Genomic DNA, 21,117 nt, shown 5'->3' on the forward strand with positions numbered 1-21,117 from the left:
ATTCCTGGTGCATAGAAGTCAGAGGTGTAGAAGTCAGGAGCAGATCTGACCCCTGTTGCTTAACCAACCCGTAGAGGTTATGTCTAATTTACATTGCATTGATTGATCCCCAGCCATTACAATTTTAACTGGCCAGGAACAGAATAAGTTACATTTTGGAGTGAAGTATTTAGTTTGGCTTTTAACATGCGCAGGAAAATTAATAGTAATGCGTCGACTTGTTACAACCTGAGTCTTTGCTATTTCAGGAACGACTGGATCCAAGTAGGGTTTTGTTATCCTAAAGGGTCGACATTTTCCATTCTCTCAGACATCCACAATCGTCTCTTGAAGAAAACAATCAAAACTGGAACCTTTTATAGGGTATCTCAAATGGAGAAACTGGAGTACAGATATCCTAGCAAAGGATACTACTACTGGGATGAGGACACTGGGTAAGGAAATGGCCCTTGATGATTTGGACACCTTTTTGAGAAAGCTGCTGGAATTCTGAGCTGTTTGGCGAATGCCACCAGTTGGGATCACAGCAAAACCAGTAATTCTTTATGGGAATGTGACCAGCATTTAATTTTCTTGGGACTCCCATAGTTGCCAGTCATTTGCAGGCCATGCTGTGCTGTCCTGCCAGTTCCTCTGGGAAATGCTTTGCTAAGTGAATACAAATTAGGAAGAAAAAAAAAAATGCAGACCATAGTACTGAACGGGAGACACACCCAACCTTTTTTGTTTTGAACAGCAACCATTTAGAAGACCTAAGACAGGGAGGCACAATAACCAAGAGTGCAAAGTCTGTTGTTTTCTTTTACAGAACTAAGAAAATGTGAGAGACCTGAAGAAAGAGTTCTAAAATACAAACTATGTATTTCTGTGTAAATGGACATTGTGAAATAGAGCTCTAGGGCAGTTTAGATGTCAGCTGACCTCTCTTAGGTTTCCTGACTTTCCCAAAACATTTTTGGGATGCAGGCATCCTTTTAAATGTATGTAACATGTTTATTGTTATAAACTCCTCAAACCAGCACAGAGGGTTTTCCACACATACTATTGCAAAGTATTAGGAAGGAGTCCACTGAACCTTTGTCACTTTTTGTGTTGAACTCAAGGATGCTCTTCACTTTTCTCCCTTATGTACAGGCTGCTGTTTCTGAAACTTAAAGCTCAAAATGAAAAGGAGAAATTTGCTTTCTGCTCTGTCAAAGGCTGTGAACGAATAAGGATCAAAGCTATGATTCCAAAGACTGCTGGTGTCAGTGACTGTCAAGCCATGGCTTACCCCAAGTACATTGAGACGCCTGTAGTAGAAGTGCCAATGCCTAAGAAGCTATCTACTGTACAGCTGGTAAAGTAGTTGATTTCCTATCACAAAATTGTCTGTTATTCTAGCCCGTATTGTTCCTCTCCTCATGAAAAGGCTTTGTAATGGATTCAGTATATTTCATGCCTGTTTTTATGAAGTGGATGAGACACGAGAAATTGTATGAAACAGATTCTTGCAAGTGCCAAGTATGAAGGTGTTCAAAGGACAGAGCAGTTCAAGTTAAATACCCAGTCTTTTGAGTCTCTGTTGGGAAGTGCCGTGCTTAAAAACAGGATAAATAGTGGTGAGCTGGAAGAGGGCTTGGTCCAGGGAATGTGATGCTGGAGAGATGCAAGCTGTCTTTCCAAGCTGTAAGGACAACAGCAGCAGACAGGGGACTGCGCAGCAGAGTGTCTCCTTTGTATATAGGATTCTGCACAATGCTGTGTGTCCTATATTCTATCCAGTCTGATTCTGAGAGGAAGGAGGATATTTATCTCATCACCCTTGAAGCAGGAAATCATAGCAAAGCCTCAGGGAATTGTGTATAAGCACCATGAAGTGAGAATCACAGTCGGCCATTTGGTGAAACAGTTTAGATGTAGACAGGATGAGCAGAGAGGTTGCCATTGTGCCCAGTCTCATTAGCAATGCAATTTGGCAAGTCACAGCTCATTCTGTAGCTGTCTTCTTGACTGAATTTTGTGGTTTAAAATGTTTACTGAAGGTGCAGCACTCACACAATGGACACCCTCATTAAAAACTCTTTTTTCTTTTTTTTTCTGAACAGAAAACGAAGGACCACCTACTAGAAGTGAAAATAGAAACTTATAAGAAACAATACTTCCACCTGAAGGATGACTATGCATACATTGAGGTAAATGGGTCTTCTCAGTAAACTTTATGGGACAAAAGATTTGAGTCACTTTTCCTTTGAATTTTACAAAAAATAATTAAAAAAACGCAGTTCAGCTTGACCTCAGAGATCTGGAAATCTGCCCTTTGATGTAATAAGCAGTCCCCTAATTCAAGGCTATTAGTGCTTCTTAGAGTTGATTATTTTGCATTTGTGTTTCTTCAATAAACTGATAATGCTCCTTCCCCCCTCCCACAGGTTGATGGTGTAAGGTATTTCCTCACCGAAGAGGGTATTCAGCTGATAGTGATCGATGGACATCATGGGAAAGTAGTTGATCGAGTAACATTCAAAAACTCAATTCTACAAGGAATCCCAGCACAGATAGAAAACTATGTCAACAACATCAGAAATCAGTGAGTAATTTGGTGCTGGTAAGGCATAGCATATGAGAATGCTGTATAACACATTTTTTTGGTCACCTAACATGGACCAGACTGACTGAGCTAACAGTGTGTGCTTTTGTACCTGCTGACTTTGAGTCCAAATGTGAGCAGGACATGCAGGCAGCTGAAGGTGCAGAGTGAGATTTAGGAACTGATCGAGCCTCCAGTAAGCTACATTTGATTAATAAACTGCAGATCCACACTGATGCTGTGGGTTAGAGACAACAGAAGGCTTAAGTTCAGAAATAAACTTGAGCACATATTGGTACAGATGTACAGCTTACATTTTCCTACTGCCTGCACGCTTTCTCAAATAGCAGAAAGTCCTGCTAATAAAATACATTCCTCTTTGCATCTGTCCCCTACCCATACCTAAGATCTCTATGCTTCATTTTTTAAGCACCTAGAAATGCAGTTTTTCAGGTGGCTGCTAATTACCCACCAGATGTTCTTGCATATAGGAGAACAGTGGGTTTATTTGCTGGAATAGTGAAGGAAACAGCATCAGAAGTCTTTTATCCAAAGGGATTGTTCCTACGATGGTTTGTGGAATGCTATGGGAAGTGAATACCTTTCCTTGCTATGAAATCTGTTTTGATTTGAAAACCAGTACATAACATTTAATACAAATATGATTGCTTTGCTGATGAGCTACCTGGTGGGCAGATTCACAGGGTGCTGTTCTAGGATTTATTCTACAGACTTGGAGGAAGTTTTGTCATGGTACCAAGCTTGTCAACACAAAAAATGTTTTAAATAATTCTAAAGGTTGCAAAAAACATGTCAAGTGGTTACTACAGAAAAGCGTGCTAGTTACTCACTTTTCTTTCATTAAACAACCAAAGAAAAAAAGGACCCATCATTCTTTGCTAAAAAGTACAATCTTAAACCTGTCTAAAGCCTGCTGCTTGGGTTCTTTCTTACTTTAGAGGATGAGTTGTTAATTAGGCTTTAGGTGCATTTAAGTCAAGCTGAGCCTCACTGTTTCATCTTGATGAGTGTTAGAACTGGATTAGGATTGGAATTAGGATTAGGTTACAATTAGGACTGGATCTGTATGCAAAACAGCCAGCACCTCGGGTGTCACTCAGCTGTGTGTCCTTGTGAGGGCTGAAAACTCAAAACATTCTTTTCCTTTAACCAAAAGCTTTCCCAGCCCTCCCCCTGCTGGCCTTTCCAATCCCATCAGGCAAAGACTTCAGCTATGACCACGAAACTCCTTTAATCCATTGCTGCACGAGGTGCCATCCAGCTGCAGGTGGGCACCATGCAGTTGGAGGGACAGGACAGCTCTCTGCCCTCTTCAGCACAGATTCCAGAATGTCTTGCCAGCCTCTCATCAAGATACTGCTCAAAAGACTTTTAAATACATTTACAGCTTTGTGGATGTGAGAGGAAGTGCTTCTAGCAATAAGTCTTTCAGTTCCTCTAAGCAACTCTCTTCAGGCCAAATTCCATTTTTTTAAGCCAAAAAATCAATTTTTGATAAGTTCTCCAGGAGTAAGAAAACAAAACATTAAGTGAATTTATTTTAAAGAAGACACCTAATAGAAATTAAAGATTTTACTGAACTCAAAGTAGAAAAAAGAGCATTCACAAAGCAGCCAAAAGCAGCTCAGCAGTGCAACCCATGGATTATTTAACACATCAGGTTTACTATAGGAAGAAACCCGATGGATCATAATTCTTTTACTTCCCTTTTGCCACCACCCAGTGCTGTTTTCCCCTGAACAGTTCCATATCCAGTGCAGCTGTTCGGGTGTAACTGCAGCACTCAGCAGCTCAGGGTTGGAGCTCTGCAGGCATTGCTGCCAAATTAATTTTAGCAACTTGTGTCCACTGTGATGCAGGAAAGCAGATCCAACAAGGCTCTCGTTTTGCAGCACTGCAAATGCCAGTTGAGTCAGACAAGCTTCAGTTGTGGAAACCTGCAAGGTGGAATGAAATTATTCCATCAAGGCAGGTGTTCAATTATTCAGCCTCGCAGATATGCAAGAATAGGGCATCCCAGCCCTGCTAAATGTCATAGCAAAACTTTCACTAGTAACTAAAAAAAGAAAAAAAGAAAAAAAAAAAAAAGGAATTCTCTCTGCTTCCTAATAGGTTTTGTTGGCATTATTGGAAAAGTGACCATATGACTAAGCTGTCAGCATTGACAAAAGCCATTAAAGCAGAAAGCATTGCAGCTCGTAGGTGACTTGGGGTTGCACAGATGGGTTAACAGAGCTCAAGCCAGAAAAGCAAGGAATGGTTCCTAACTCCTCACCTGTTTATAAATGACTTTTTGTTTCTTTCAGCTCTATAGTGCTGGTGACATCTAAAGGAAGATTCATTTCAAGAGGACCATGGACTAAAGTACTGGAGAAACTTGGAGCTGAAAAAGGTTTTAGTTTAAAAGGTAACTGCTTCTAAAAAACACAGTTCTAAAAACCCTTTGATTATTCCCCTGTGTGGTTCTCATAGAGGCACCTTTTCTGGGCTTCTAAACTTCACCTTGCCTGTCCTATCAGCATGTGCTCAGACATCCTGGGAGAAGGCATTTGCTTACTGGGAAAGGTTGTATCTATTGCAGCATCAAGTGCAGTAGATTTACTGCAGAAATCAAGTGTCTCGATTACAAAGCATCCCATACTGCACTAGTATATAATTCTTCCATGCATGTAGCTCTGATCAGCTCTAACTGCAAACCTTTGTTTTTTCCTGAGCATATGCAAACACTCCAACAACAATACCTTCAGTAGTCAGCTCTGAAGGGGGTTTCCTGATCTCTTTCATCTCTGCTCTATATCACACAGTGGCTACTGTTAATTAATGGAAGCAAAGAAGTTATGTATACAATTTTAATTAAACCTGATATAGAAAATATTTCTTTAATTCTTCAGCAGTGCATTATCAGCAACATTTGTATGCGCTTTTGTGCTCCTGACCACCTGCATCAGTCCAGCAGTCTGGGTGTAGCCACCCATGTGGGTGTCTACAGCCCTGATATGCTTCTAATCTATTTGCTCTGATTTGCAGAAAAAATGGCTTTTGTTGGATTCAAAGGCAGCTTCCGTCCTGTCTGGGTGAAGCTGGTCACTAATGAGGACTCAGCTAAAATCTACCAAGCACTGCCAATTCCTGTGGTGAAGAAAATGAAGTTATGAGGACGCAAAGCTTTGCCTTCTTCTGGCTGCCAGCACTGCCCCACTGGGATGGACTACTGACTATTCATGACAGGCACATTACAGTGTGCTCCAGAAGCGTAGCGTTTTGTTGTTGTCGTTGTTCAAAAAAAGAAATCTTACTGTAAGTAGCTAAAGTGGCCGCATGTGATGGAAACGCATTCCTCTGTGATCAGCGCGTGTTCTGTGATCGTCGGCACTTCGCCAGTTGACTTCCATTGATGTTGACGCTCATGTCACTAAGCAAGGTTTGACCTGATCTGCAAGCTGCTGGTTTTATCAGCACGCCTATGGCGTGTTGTCTCTGGAAAGGTGAGATCTAGGGCTAAAGGCCACTGAGGATTGTTGTTTGTACCAACCTCTAACTTGTCCAAACACTCTTCTTTCCCCCTGGAGTAATCAGCCAATTGAGCCTTGAAAATCTAAGGTAGAAGGTGTGGATTTGAATGACTACTTAGATGCTAGGAAACGTAACTGGACAGCAAGACTGTACCTTAAATTTTCTGTGACAACTTATCAAGCTGTTTGGGATCTGTGTTGTACATACTTGGCACATAGTTGGGGAAGAGAGGGGAGAGGAGTTAAGCAAGTATACAAGAAGAGACTGATGCAACCACATCTTTCTGCTTGTTCAGAAAACTGTGGTTCTCCTGTACCTTCAGGTCTTTTAATAGTGGTTTCTCAAATGGGAGGTTTTCCTTCAACAGCAGCCATAGTCTAGAAGGAAAGACCTGTCAGTCAGCACCAACACTTCCAGCCCTTTCTCTTCAGTCTGACCATATGTATATTCAGGACCAATCTAGAAGGTGTATGGTAGACAGTCAAAAAGGACATCCTGTTCAAGATTTCCAGTTCTCAGCTGGGAATACTGAGACTTGTGTTTCTCAGCTACAAATGGGTTGAGCAGCACTTAGCTTTCCAGATTGGGTCAGTCTCTTGGGTGTTGCTTTCCAGCCAAGTCTTTGGCCTTTGGACCATGAGTATCTTGACCTCCTGGAAGAGTTATGTGAGTGGAAGGTGGCAGAGGTAGAAGTCTTTGAGGTCTTACCAGATAGCTGAAGAATTAGACTGGGAATCCCCATATGCTAGTTGGATGTTGTGCACCTGCTTCCCCCTTCCTTCAAAGCCTTAGGCTGGTAATAAAGGCAGATCAGTGAGAGTCAGGACTCCTGCACAGACATTTCCTGAAGGTGGGAATATAAGCATTGTCTTGTAAAATACTTTAAGCACTTCTGATGTTCAGTGATGTTTCTGTTTGTTGCTCAGAAATGCCATGAAAGCGTATGCAGAGGCAGTGGCTGTTATAAAGAGGTTTAAGAGAGAAGTTTTAAAAGTAAATATGAAAGTCAATTTTCCCAATATCTGGGTTTCTTTCCCCTCTTTGTCTCTCCCTGTCCATATTACTACAGAAATTATTCTGACTGCTGATAATTACTTCATTTTGCTCTGTTTTAATTAGAACTCCAGTAACTAAATTGTTTCTCCCCCCCCACTTTCCAAAATACTGTCCTTTAGCTAGAATTAAAGAGCAATGATGCTGCAGGTCATCCCACAACAGGGCTGATGCTGAACTCTGTCAGCTCTGTCCCTGCTTTTTAGATCAATATCTCTGAAAGGAAAAACAATTGTGAGAAAAAGTCAGATAGCACTGTAGGCTATATTTCCTTCCAGCCTCTCCTGGGTTTTGAAACTGGAAATGTTCTTTTCAAGCTTATATCCAAGCTTTCCCTTTTTCTTCCCTTGCTTCTCAACAAGAGCCTGTTAATGAAGTAGCAGCACAGTTGTTTTTGGGTTTGGGGCATTTGCACTGTTTCTGGAATGGATGGACGTTAGGTGGTGGTGGTGGGTTTTTTTTCTTACGAAGGTTTGGGGAATTTCACCATCAAAGCACAAACTCTTCCTTGGAAAGGTCCCTTTTTAGTTCAGCCAAACATTACTTACCTGACATTCTCTGATAGGTGAAACAGAATCAGATCCCTGAAATTGAGAAATACACTGAAAAAAAGTCCCTGAGTGTGTCAGGCTGGTTTATCTACACATCTTCGTTCCTATAATTGCACCTGTACCAGTGGAGTACATGTGCTTCCATGAGATGGACCAAAGTGTGAGCATTTCTTTCATGAGCACTTGACATGGGCAGGAAAGCGAGGTTCAGAATGTATCTGGTTTGGGATCTGGTTTTCCACAGCCCACTCTGTGAAGCACTTCTTCCCTGGTTGCTGGAGGCTCCCTATAACTATACATGTGCAGATGCCCAAAGGACCGTGCCCTAGGCTGGCTTCCTCTGCATTTGTGCTAGAGTTGTAGCTTCTGATTTTACAATTTTTGGAATTCTCAGGGTGAAATCACAAGACTTGGCTCTAGGAAAACTTCTTCCTAAGAAAATCTTGTCTTATTAAGAGAAAAACACTTTAAGTAGCTCATTCTGTCATGTAAAGCTTGTCACCTGGGGCCTGTTTGGAGCTAGGGCTGGGTCTCATGCTGTGAATACTTAGGACAGGATCACTGCAGTCTGTAAGCCTGAGGGATAATGGAGCATCATAGCAGTGTACTGGGGCAGACACTCCTGTGAAATGCAAAGGACTCCCACTGACGTGAATTGGATGAAGTCAGTGGGTTACTCTGAAGTCACAGCTTAGCCTGATGCCATCACCAGTCAGCAATAGTTTTGTGCCATATGACTCCTTTTTAATCTTTAACTGTTGTAGAAATTGCACGTGCACATTTTGACTAGTGAATTAACTGGCTGCTTGTACTTTGTATGTCCATTTAACGATCCCTGCACCAGCTGCAATGATCCTCTTTACAAGGTTTTATTACTGCAAACGTTCCCATCTCTGCCTATCCAGTTGCCATTGTCAGAGTGATTTCTTGATTGTTTTTTTGTTCAGATGCTTGTTTGGTTGGATGTTTTTGTTTTTTTTTTTTTTTTTTGTTTTGTTTTGTTTTGTTTTGTTTTTGCATTCTGTTCAAATGCTTGTTTTACCTGTCGCCGAAATAGCTGGTCCTTTTTCGGGTTAGATGTATAGTGTTTTGTACATTTTCTTAGAGACTTTCCAATGAAAAAGATATATTTTCTATTTATTTATTACAATGGCACTAAGACAACTAAATTGCAGACATATGAAGCATCTTTACTGGAGTTTAGCATTGGCTAGGTTGTTAAGGAGGTCGGCAATATGGCTTTTCTGATAATCTGCTTTGCACTTGAAAGCTCTCTATGTCCGCAGAATGTGGTAATGAATTGACTGTCTGTTTTGTGGTGACAAGAGCTGTCGGGACATTCGTTCCAAAAGATTGTGGCTTACAACTGAAATAACATGTAGTTGTTTGGAGTACACAACGTTTATCAAAATAAATATTCAATGCCAGTTTCTCATTTTACTTTTGTGTCGCCTCTTCAGTGTACATCTGTAATGATCAGCTGGCGTTTGCTGGAATAGCTCCTTCTGCTGCCAACAGTGTTCAGACCATTGCACCCAGTGCTTCAGCTTTGCTCTTAGCAGCTTGCTTTCCTAAGGAGATATAGGTGATGCAGTGTTGCTAGGTCTGAAGTGGAGACCAGCCCAGGACTTGTTATATCATCTGAGAGAGATACACTGCTCCTTGGTTACATTCAAAGACAAAATTTTTGAAAACCTCTTCCATGTGAGGACGTGGGGAGGTCCTGGTGTCCTCTCAGCCCCATGTCTCTCATCCTATAAGCACTCCCCTTGTTGCTGGAGGCAGGGGATGCTATGGGGTATGAAGGGCACTGAGAGGAACCCTGCTGCTGTGATCTGTCACACCACAACACAATGAGGAGGCTGTTGGTAGAAACTCCAGCAACGTTGGAGTTGTTCCATGCCTGTGCTTCTCTAAGCTCCCTAGCAACTCCTTCACGTTATAACCACGGATATCTGAAGTTCACACCACTATTAACAAGGTTACCAGCACCCGAAAGACAAGAGCTGAAAGCAAGAACAGAAAAGCAGCAGGCCCTCTCTGTGCATACAATAGGGAGGATGATTAATATCCATAAAGCAATGTGAAACATGTAATAGTTTGGATATTCGTGAGATCTCACATGAGATGGCACATGGAGCCACATTGCCAACCTCTGCCAGCAGCACTGCAGGGGCTGCAGTGCCTTCAAGTGCCTCAATCCATATCTATGTCCAACACCAAAAATAACCCATTTAAAAATATATATTTATTAGAATTATTACTATTAATTTAAGTGATGGTAACGACCTGCTTTTGCTAAAAGAAACATCTATAGCTGCAGTAACACTTATAACATCAACAACAAGGACAATGCTTTATTAAGTAGCATTATACTGTTCCACTGTTCTGTTACCCTTACTGTGAAGAAGTTTCTTCTCATATTGATGTGGAACCTCCTACATTCCAGCTTGCACCCATTGCCCCTTGTCCTATCATTAGATGTCACTGAAAAGAGCCTGGCTCCATTCTCCTGACACTTCCGACCCTTTACATATTTATAAATGTCAAGAGGTCACCCCTCAGCCTCCCCAAGCTAAAGAGACCCAGCTCCCTCAGCCTTTCCTTCACTCCCTTAATCATCTTTGTGGCTCTGCACTGGACACACTCACACAGTTCTTTGTCCTTCTTGAAATACCAGGCCCAGAACTGACACAGTACTCCAGATATAGCCTCACCAGGGCAGAGTAGTGGGGAAGGACAGCAGGGTAGAAGAAACAGCACAGTGCTGGCTCATGATCATCCTGCTGTTCACCAGGGCCCCCAGGTCCTTTTCCCTTATGCTGCTCTCCTACAGGTCAGTCCCCAGCCTATACTGGTACCCAGAGTTGTTCTTGTCCAGATGCAAGACTACACTTGCCCTTGTTATATTTCATTAAATTTCTCCCTATCCAATTCTCCAACCTGTCTAGGTCTTGCTGGAGGGCAGCACAGCCTTCTGGTGCATCAGCCACACCTGCCAGTTTTGTGTCATCAGCAAACTTGCTGACAGTGCATATATAAAATACGTATCTTTATATAAAAGTATAAATATAGCACTGGTCCCAGTACTGACCTTTGAGGGATTCCACTGGATACATGCCTCCTACTAGACTCTGTCCCATTGACCACAATTCTCTGGCTTCTTTCCTTCAGCAAGCTCACAGTCCACCTCACTACTCGATCATCCAGACCCCACTCTCAGTTCAGCTGCAAGGATGCTGTGGGAGATGGTGTCAGATGCTTTACTAAAATCCACCACATCCATATCCACCACTTCACCATCATCTAGCCAGCTGGTTAAATCTCCAAAAAAAAAAAAAAGCTACTAGGTTGGTCAAGTATGACTTCCCCTTTGTGAAGCCATGTTGACTGCCTCTAATGACGCTCTTATCCTTGATATGCCTGGAGACAGCACCAAGGATAAATTATTCCATCTCCTTTGCAGAGATGGAGGTGAGGCTGAACTGGTCTGTGGTTACCTGGGTTCTCCTTCTTGCCCTTTTTAAAGACTGGAGTGACATTAGCTTTCCTCTAGTCCTCAGGCATCCCTCCCATCCCCCACAACTTACTTAAGATAGTGGAGAGTGGCCTAGCAATAACTTCTGCCAGCTCCCTCAGCACCCGTGGGTGCATCCCATCAGGACCCATGGATTCATGGATGTCCAGATTGCTTAACTGGTCTCTAAGCTCATCAACTGAAGCAAATTACTCCTTTATCCTGACTTCCTCTGGGGCCTCAAGGTACATGCCTCTGCAGGGCAGCCTCCAGCTGTGCAGACAGAGACAAATAAGGCGTTTATATCTGCAACATATTTGAAGAAGCCCTTTCTGTTGTCTTTCACCCCTCTCTAAAGATTTAATTCTAAGGAGGCCTTAGTTTTCCTAGTTGCCTCACTACATCCTCTGACAACAGTCTTATACTCCTCACAAGTGGCCAGTCCTTCCTTCTGTGATCTGTAGGCTCCCTTCTTCCACTTGAGTTTGCCCAGCAGTTCTCTGTTTGACCTTGCAGATCTCCTGGCTGCCTTCCTTGACTTCCTACCTGCTGGGATGCTCTGATCTTGACCTTGAAAGAAGCAGTCCTTGACTGCTACCTTTACCTTTACCAAGTACCCTGTCCCATCGGATTTCTGCTAGCACTTGCTTGAAAAGGCCAAAATTGGCCCTTCTGAAGTCCAGGGTTGTGATTCTGCTTGGTATTCTGTTTCTGCCACATGAAATACTGAACTCCACCATCTCATGGTCACTGCAACCAAGGCTGCCTTCAACCTTCACCACTTCAACCCATTACTCTCTCTGTTAGTGAGAACAAGATCCAGCAGCTGTCCTCTCCTAGTTGGTTCATCCACCATTTCCATCAGAAAAGTTATCATTAATGCACTGGAGGAACATCCTGGACTGTGGCTGGCTTGCTGAGTGGGCCTTCCAGCAAATATCTGGGTAGCTAAAATCCCCCATGAATACCAGGACCTATAATTGTGAGGCTGATATCAGCTGCCTATAGAAGGGCTCGCCAACTTCCTTGTCCTGATCCAGCGGCCTGTAATAGACAACCACAACATTATCAACCAGGCCAGCCTGCCCCTTCTCACCCACAAACTCTCAACTTGCTCCTCATCTACTCCTGGACAGTACTCAATGAATTCTAGTTGTTCTCTCCCATAGAGAACAACCTTGCCTTGCTGGTCTGTCTTTCCTGTAAAGAACATGGCCATCCATGACATTAGTCATGTGACCTGTCCCACCATGTCTCTGTAATTGCCACCAGATCATAATCTCCTGCCCTAACACCGATTTCTGACTCCTGCTTATTCCCCATGCTACATGCATTGGTGTACAGGCTCTTCAGGGAGCAAGCTGAGCACACTGATTTCAACCCTAAGGAGAGGGGAAGCACCCCAGCCTTTATCAGTACTAGAGTGCTGCCCCACCAGTGCCAATCCAGCTACAACTCCATCCCACTTTGAATCTAGTTCAAAGCTCTCTGAATGAACCCTGCTGACTCCTGTCCCAGAACCCAACCAGCAAAACTGTTAAGAATTAGAAACATCACAGCACCAGTAAAACGGATCTGTAAAAGCAGAGGCAGCTCCATGGCTCTCTGCATTGCTACAAACATGCCATGCAATCAAGGAAAATTCTGAAAAAGGTAAATGCTCCCTCAATTAAAAAAAAAAAAAAAAAAAAAAAAAAAAGGAAACGAGCCACAGAAAGAGAAGAAATATTTCCTGAGCCTTATTACAAAGCCCAAGATAACAGCGGCCAAATATCAAAGAGAAGTAGGCTGCCCTGTATCTTAATGGAATGTTATTTTATGATTTCCTTTTTGAAAAAGAATTTTAAAAATTTAGTAATAGTGATAGGGACCTTTTTGAAACCAAAGCTGACCTGGCTTCTCAAAGAGAAATGCTTTGACAGCACAAGTGAAAACCAGAAATCCTGTTGGCTACAGAGCTGCTCAGTGTGTCATAATAGATAACAATGGAATTTTAAAAATGTGTCCTTCACTTAGAATGAGAGAGCAGTGCTGGAGACAAACCAAAAGAGATTTTTTCCTGCTGGAAAAGATGCAGAAGATGACCATGTAGCAGATAAGATAAAGATAAAAGCCTGCTAACAGCTATGGTTTCACAGTAATCCTATGACACTGAAATTTATTACATGTACCTCTTAGTGATGTAGTAATGACCACAAATCAAATTCTCATCTTTCCAGAAAGAAGCATTTACAATGCTTGAATGTCCTAAATAATAACATTTAGTCACTGCTGAGGGTGTTTTGTTCCATATTTAAGCACTAGCATTCACTTGTTATACAGGCTAGCTAGGTCTTCCATGTAGCGTAAACATCAGCTTTGCTTACTCACTTTGCCCCATAAAGTTAGGTCTCCAAGAATAGGGAATGCACTTGTTCTCTTACAGCTAGAAATATAAATTAGAAAAATAAATACATTCAGTAGAACAGATGAGGCATATGGTATACATTAGACTTAGTTTGAAAATGAAATCAGATGCTTATTCCAATATTTTAATCAATAAAATCAAATGAAAAGTTTTCACAAAATATGACATTCTCTGTAGTAACATTGCCAAACTATCTTCTGAGAATGGCAGCTGGGTTAAAATACAAAGATAACCCAGCAAATTTAGTTGTGGCATTAGAACAGAGAAATAATTAAAGTGGAGTAGAGAAAGGCAGAAGTTTAGCTGTCGTGACAGCAGGCTTTTTTCGACATACCTGTGTGTAGAGCTTAGATAAGGAGGCAAGAACAAGAAGTTATCATCTCCAACTAAACAAAATCACCTTCAAGAAGCTCAGTTTCAATATGTATATATATGCAACATATATATACACACATGCATATATATTGTGTTTGGGTCTCTTCAATCAGTACAACATAACACTGCTTATATAAAGCTGCACCAGTCCAAGCGCCATGGTCCCAAAGACTTAAGAGAGAAAAATCAAATGAGCCATTATTTTTAATTTTAAAAAAGTGGCATAAAACATGACTTCATTTGGCACACGCTAATTACTCAGAAACAAACAACTGGTCAACAGGTGTGCTGAATTTCAGCAAAGCTCCCTCCACCCTATTAACCACAAAGGGAAGAGACCCAGCCTGCTGTAAACACAGCCTTTCGACTGACTACAACAAGCACTGATTCTCAGAAGTTGGACTACAGTTACAGGTAGTGATCAACCCTCCTCCTTTGCTTCGATTTTCTATTATTTGTTGCATTACTTAAATACTTAGCTCATTAAAACCCAGTTTGAAAAAAACAAAAAAACACAACCAAAACTCAAGCCAGAAAGAACAGAGCATTTCCACTCGTGTGATGACAAACTGAATTGTCATCTTGGTACCATAGAGTTGTTGTAAAAAGAAAAAAAAAAAAAGGCAATAACATTTCACATATGCTTATCTTCTCAGAAGAAAAATTCTTAGACAAAACAGAAGGTACCTGAAAGTGTTACAACATGTTAAGTTAGTTATGAACAACAAACAGACTGCACATCTCTCCGCAGTCCAATATCCAAGTTCCTAGAGACCTACCTCAACTCCTGAATGCCTTTGGATTAACAGTGGAATACAAAACCAATATGTGACTTTCATTTATCCACTCAGACAACTGTTTAGTGAAGTGTGGCAGGAAAGATTTCTTGAATTCATATGCTATCACTGGAAGTAAGGAAAAATGATTGTCTGGAATTTTTATCAATACCAGTTAGTCCTTATGAGTAACTAAAGAAACCAAAGACAGGTTAGTTTTCCTCCCTGAACTTCTAACTAAACGCATCATTATGTAAAATGTTTGACTACTCAGTGAAGCAATAAGTTTAGTGACATCCTTTTATTTTGGAACAAGCACTCAGTAAGTCAGCTTCCCTCTTTTGATAATGAAATATTCCACAAGAGCAACCATTATGGTTCAGTTAGGACCTTTCACCCAAAACACTTGGATTTTAGCACCTTATAAAAAGAGTGAAAGAAATATTATCTTGGTACTATCGAATTGAGACAGTTAATACTGTGCTCATCCTCTGAAAAATTATGTGGACCACAAATACTGGGTGCATTTAGTCCTAAATAATAGAAGAGGAAAAGGAAAGCACAGCTAAGCCATGAGTTTGCCTGAAAACTGATGGCATTATAATAAAACCTTCCTGACCACACAAAGGCTTTCAAGGAGAAATGAGACTTGCTCTCATACATCAAGGTTCACGTTATTTAAACCACTCATCATTTACAATCAACCACGGCACGCTCAGGAATTTAAGGAAAAAAATTAATCTGGTTATTAAACATCAGTAAGAGATAGGTCAACCTCGAAGTTTAACTCTGCACTGCGACTAATGTTTTTACAAGGATTCAAGCAAACCATTAGCACAACAAATTAATTCCAGAGTTAAAGCCGTATCTTCTAACTCACTGTCTAGATAATGGGGTACTGTTCTTTGGCAGCAGTAGCAACTTGAATGCCATGAATGTGACTTTTCTTTTCACTCTAACGCTGTCCACGTTGGCTTTGTAGCTTCCTTACACTCAACTGCATCACATCTGATGGGTACAGAATCTCTGTACTGATTTGGAGTGCATTAGCTGAGTGTCTGACTAGCTTCTATTATGTATCAAAGCACTTCTGTGGATTTTCAGTGACAAACAGAAGAGTTTTTGTTTACAGAAAAGCAGTCTAACCAAACCCATCTTAAACCTGGCCATTTCAGACATCTTTGGCCACCAGAACATTGTTCTTGGCAACTTAAGTCGTTCTGCAAACTGAGAGTGGCAAACTGGCTTCCTAAAGCATCTTTTAGCAAGAAGCCCTGCAACAAGGAACCAACGACCAATTTGCAACCCCAAGACGAACAGGAGCTACTACACATTAACACTGGTGTATTCTGAGACTCCATTCCTTCCTCTCCACCTATGTTCATAACCTCAGACATAGGTCTGTATGTTAACTTTGAACAACAACAAAAGCATAATGAATTACAAACTAAAGTAGTCAATTGCTGGTATTAAACATTACCATTTCTGTAACTAACCAAAAGCCAACATTAATAAGTAAACATGTATATTTCAACACAGAAGTCTTTAAACCTCAGTAACATCTGCTTCCTTCCTTCTCCTTTATAAAGCCAGAAATTGTAAAGAAAGTTAAGTTTCCCTTCAAGGAACAGAGCACTATTGAGTCTGGTTCATGCATCTGTCATAGGTCTTCTCTCTGTTTGGTTGCACGGTTGTCCTCTTGGCTGCTTTTAGATTTCTTCTCTGCATCTTTTTTCTTCTTTGCTTTCTCAGGTTTGGTTTTGTTGCTTCCTTTCTCACTTCCATCTGCTCCTTTGCCCGGATAAACCTGGCCTTCCAAAGTAACATCTGCACACCTTTCTTGACTTATCAGGAAGTCTTTGATCTCCCAGGCATAACCGCCATCACGGAGCATAAAGATTGCACGATTTGAGCCAACAATAAACCTAGAGGAAAGATGCATAATTTTTCTGTTAGTTCTGTGCTTTTCTAGTGCTAAAACGTTTTATTTCATTCAGAGCTCCTCCGAGACAGATATCCATCTAAAAGCAAGTAATTGGTCTTGCTGTTCGGAGATGTGGACGAGAACAGTTTGCTAGCATGGAAGAATAAAAAGTGTTAAGTTTAGAAATAACCAAGTAGGAGAAAGTATGAAGAAAACGCTAGAACTAATTTGATGCTATACAAAATCCACTGATGGGCATTAAATCTGATTTGTTCTCTCATTGCAAACGTTCCCAGTCTCAACTCAAGACTGCAACATTCCTGTTTCAAAACCATCCACTCTCTCTTGAACAGAAATCTTATTTTCAGCCAGAGGAACAAAAAACCCTTTGTGGTTACACATCTTATGAGTAGGATGTCTTCCATCAACATGAAGGCAAACTACTGCAGCTAAAACTGAAAAAAAGCTGAACCATGAGGTAAAAAAGAAGCTAGGCTATATGCAAACCACAAATAAGTGTTAAAAATATTTATGCACCAAACCAAATTTTTTCTAAAGTGACTTAGAAGAAAAACAATTGTTATATGAACTGACATAGCAGCAAAGAAATAGTAGGAGTTGATAGAGCTAGAGGAGACTACAGGATCAACAGTGGAAAAGATTCCCAGGAAGGAAAAAAAACAAGAGTTCTGAGCAAAACTCTACCCTTGCATACAACGGCGTACCTCTGTACATCATAGTTGGCGTTGAAGAGACTTCCCTGCCACAGACTAGTAATTTCTTCTGTCTCTTTTTCCGTGGGATTTCCTGACACTGTGACAAACATCATCAAAGTCTTCCCTTTTTTCGTCAGTTTCAGGATGCTTTCAGGCTTGCCTGGATCAATTTTTGAGAAATCTATTGGTGCTGGAGGCCTCTTGTGTTCAGGAAGATCCCCCTCCTCAATGTCATCGTCTTTCTATATTGAAAAGAAGGATGTGTTAAAATTAAACTGTTGAAGAAACGTTCTTTTCAAAAACTCACCACTGTTTAGGGAATAACTCTGCTTTGGTAAGAAAGCACTGAGTAGTTTGAAGATGGAGACCCCCGCATGAAAAGAAACCGTGAACTTTGCCTCAGGATAAGTCACTTATAAACCCTCTCCTCAGAGCAATGCACATTCTCACTCCAGCAGGTAAAATCTCATTTTATCATATACTGAGAAATATTCCATCCTCGTGGCTGATCCACTACAAACCCACTAGGTGCTTCATAAAATAACACCTTTTCCTTCAGTTTCATGGAATTTTATTAAGCACACCATGTACCTTTAAATATAGAATCTCACACAATTCAATCATAAATGTTCTGAACATGGATGAGCGAATTATTAACCGCACTTTCTACCAGTCTGGATAGCAGGAATAGCACAAAACCAACATATTCCACAGCTTTGAAACAGAAAGGCAGAAACAATGTTTACAAATATTCCCTATTCAACACAGAAATTGACTACAACCTCAACATGATGATAATATATTACCTATTTTACCCTTAACTATTCAACCAAACATCCATAAAGAAGTATTACTAAAGCTTCAATTGAAATAAGTGGTCAAAAGATCCGCTACAAGTCACTTCCCTTGATGATCCTGCACAAACTATCACATTTTTATTAATCAAGTTAATTACAAAGTAAAGGACAGAAAGAAAAGTGTAACCCTTTGCTTTGCAACATCTAGCAGACTAATTCATTTAAATGCTAATGTGAGGCTTCAACAGCAAAGCATTACATACAGTAGCAACCCGTTCCTTCTCTCTCAACCTCATCTCCTAAACTTCTCTCACCAACATCTTGGATGTTTTTTTTTTTTAAAAGGATCTTTTTTTTTTTTTTAAAAGGATTTTTAAAAGGATCTGCAACATATGCCATCCACATCCATAGTCCATTAAATAACCATAGCTCAGATTCAAGCCTGAGTAATAATCTGTTTTAAAGAATATGTTGTTTTAATAACAGAGCTGAGAACCTGGTCCAGGAGTTGTTCTGTTTCCACCTCCTCTGGACTCAAGGCTGCTGGAGAGGCCCTTACCACGAAAAGAAATCTCTACATGGCAGAAACCAACTGCACTTTTCCTATCCTTTCACCTCTCTAACAAAAGCAGTGACTGAATACAGCAAGCGCTGTAAGTTGTATAAGCTGAAGCTCCCTTACTGATGCGCCTTGGATCAACAAGACTTCAATATTAAAACCCTTTAACACTGGCAAGCCCGCACTGTTCCAGCCTGCTGAAAGGGCACTCAGAAACCTGGAGAGATTTTCATTATAAGTTTGTTTGCTCCCACTTTGGTGCTATCTAAACAAGCTTTTAAAACACTGAAGATTGCAACGAAGTCTCTAACAAAAATTGTTCATAAGGAAATGTAGTTTCTGTCCTTATGACCACAAAAATAGAAAATATTAGGAGTCTTAATCTACTGAAACCAAGGAAACTTGGCTCTGCACAGATCCGTGCCCTATGCCCCCTCACTCCCGAGCATAATTCCTGCTCTTATCCAAATCCATAACAGCTCCTTTGTTTCTCTTCTCCCACCCCTTCAAGCCAATTAAGCCCTTTCTTCTTTATGCTCCATCCACCCCACCCTCAAGTCTTTCCAGTCCCCTGTAGGCATCCCAACAGCTACTAGAGAAATGCCACACAGCCGACCATCAGAATTGTTGAGCTCCCACTACCATTAACTTGTTGCTCACATGGCTATTCATGCACCTCCTCGGCTGCAATGCCAAGCCGAGCTGCCCAGCCACAGCTGCACACAGTACGTCTGCGAGCAATCGTGCAGCACTCTGTGAAGTGAAACAGAGACCTCCAGCTACAGGGAAAAGAGCAGAGCTGCTGGCCACCCAGCTGGCACAGAACATGAAGCAGGAGAGCCCGAGAGGCACCAACCCTTCTGTCCAAGCAACGAACTCACCACCTCAGACAACCTTTCCTTTATGATTTGCCCTACTATGCCAAATTAAGCTGAATTTGCCCACTACAATAATTTTTTTTTTTTTTTTTTTTAGCAGCCAGGACTATCTGCTTCTTGCCTGATTAATAAAAGGTGAACTTTAGCTTTTTAGCCGTTTCCTTTAAACACTGTCTCCATTTTCCAAGAAAACACCTTTCTACAGGGAGAAACCCGCACCACTCCACGTTACGGCACAGCTCACCGCCGGCCTCGCGCAGCTGCCCCTCCGCCCCACATCTCCCGCGCACGGAGCTCCTCCTTTCCGGCAACCCCAGCCGCGACCTGCTGTCACAGAGTCGCCTGCACCCCCGGGCAGCCCTACCGCCCCGCCAGGCCGCGGCCATGCCTGGGAAGAGCCGCCCGCTCCTCCGGCCGAACGTGGAGACCCCAGCGCGGGCCCCCAGCCCCGCCCCGCACCTCCCACTGCTCCAGCAGCCGGGCCATGTCCGCGTCGTTGTAGTCCCGAATGTCTTTCTTCTTGGCCGGCCCCGCCCGCCGCTTCCCCTCCGGCTCCTCGGCGCGGGCCGCCGCGCACAGCCATAGCGCCAGACCCAACGCGGCCCAACGCGCGGCCGCCGCCATCTTGTCCGGTAGCAGGCGGGAGGGGAAGGAGGGCGGCGCGGCCGCGTGAAGGGGCGGGGGCGCGGGGAGGAGGGGCTGCAGACACGGGCGGCGAGGGCGGGGGGAGCGGGGAGCGGGTGGTCGGAGGGCTGCGCGGCTCCGGCTGCGGAATGGCTCGGTGCTGTGCCACGGACCAGCTCCCGAATAGAGAGCGGGGCATTTGTTCTTACTTGTTAAGGGGATGGCGAGGAGCTGTGTGCATCGATGGCTGTGACGGGAACCGGCCCCGCGGCGCTGTCTTCTAATCCTATCTCAGCAACATCCGTTTTTTATTGGAAGATCTAAAAATAAAGCTGCTTTCAGTAAAGTATAACTCCAGAGCACCTGAGCACCACACGCACACGACTTTTTCTTTGTAGATACTATTTTTCCACTTTTCCATTATCCAAACGGATCCCACAGATTAACATCTCTATAGGCCTATTCAAGCCTTCGTTCTTTCCTCAATACAAGTCACTTAATTATAAATATCGCAAGCTTTTGCCTTTGGGACATGGACTCCAGTAAGCTCGAACACGGGAACAGAAGGAAGCATGAGAGTAACCGCAGGGTTGGTACAGAGCGCGGCAGCGGGATGGACTCCACCCAGCGAACATCCAGCGCAGTTCTGTCACTGCATCCAGGCCTGAGGCAAAGCAGGAGCCCACTGCGCTGCTGGCACAGAACAGCAGCACTAATTAGGCAGGGGTGTGGGTTTGGGATGCTTTCTGCATCCAGGACTTCTGAAAGGATTAAGGCCCTGATGGGAGATGGCTGCCAAGGGCTCGTGCAGTAGAAAAAACGGAGTCTCCAAGCCTC

The 21,117-nt window shown here is 42.4% G+C and overlaps 2 protein-coding genes across 3 annotated transcripts in view; one reads left to right on the plus strand and one right to left on the minus strand.

Annotated features, from left to right (window-relative positions):
• The window catches only part of LOC122163203 (cell migration inducing hyaluronidase 1), a 104,397-nt gene extending 95,250 nt beyond the window's left edge, over positions 1-9,147 (plus strand). For both annotated transcript variants that reach the window (XM_042824264.1, XM_042824265.1), the window contains exons 24-29: positions 249-434; positions 1,135-1,339; positions 2,088-2,174; positions 2,412-2,569; positions 4,897-4,997; positions 5,618-9,147. In XM_042824264.1, coding sequence (XP_042680198.1) covers positions 249-434; positions 1,135-1,339; positions 2,088-2,174; positions 2,412-2,569; positions 4,897-4,997; positions 5,618-5,745 — 865 coding nt within the window. In that variant the 3' untranslated portion in view covers positions 5,746-9,147. The remainder of the gene's footprint in view (positions 1-248; positions 435-1,134; positions 1,340-2,087; positions 2,175-2,411; positions 2,570-4,896; positions 4,998-5,617) is intronic.
• Positions 9,148-13,693: 4,546 nt separating this feature from the next.
• MESD (mesoderm development LRP chaperone) lies at positions 13,694-20,280 on the minus strand. Its single transcript, XM_042824271.1, is given in 4 exon segments — positions 13,694-16,469; positions 16,472-16,707; positions 17,432-17,664; positions 20,116-20,280. Coding segments are annotated over 4 exon segments (672 nt in total). The 3' UTR covers positions 13,694-16,431.
• Positions 20,281-21,117: the final 837 nt, after the last annotated feature.

The sequence above is a fragment of the Centrocercus urophasianus genome, unplaced genomic scaffold (assembly GCF_019232065.1).
Source record: "Centrocercus urophasianus isolate 14NV4802_14NV808 unplaced genomic scaffold, USGS_Curo_1.0 seq_23, whole genome shotgun sequence".
Lineage (NCBI taxonomy): Eukaryota > Metazoa > Chordata > Aves > Galliformes > Phasianidae > Centrocercus > Centrocercus urophasianus.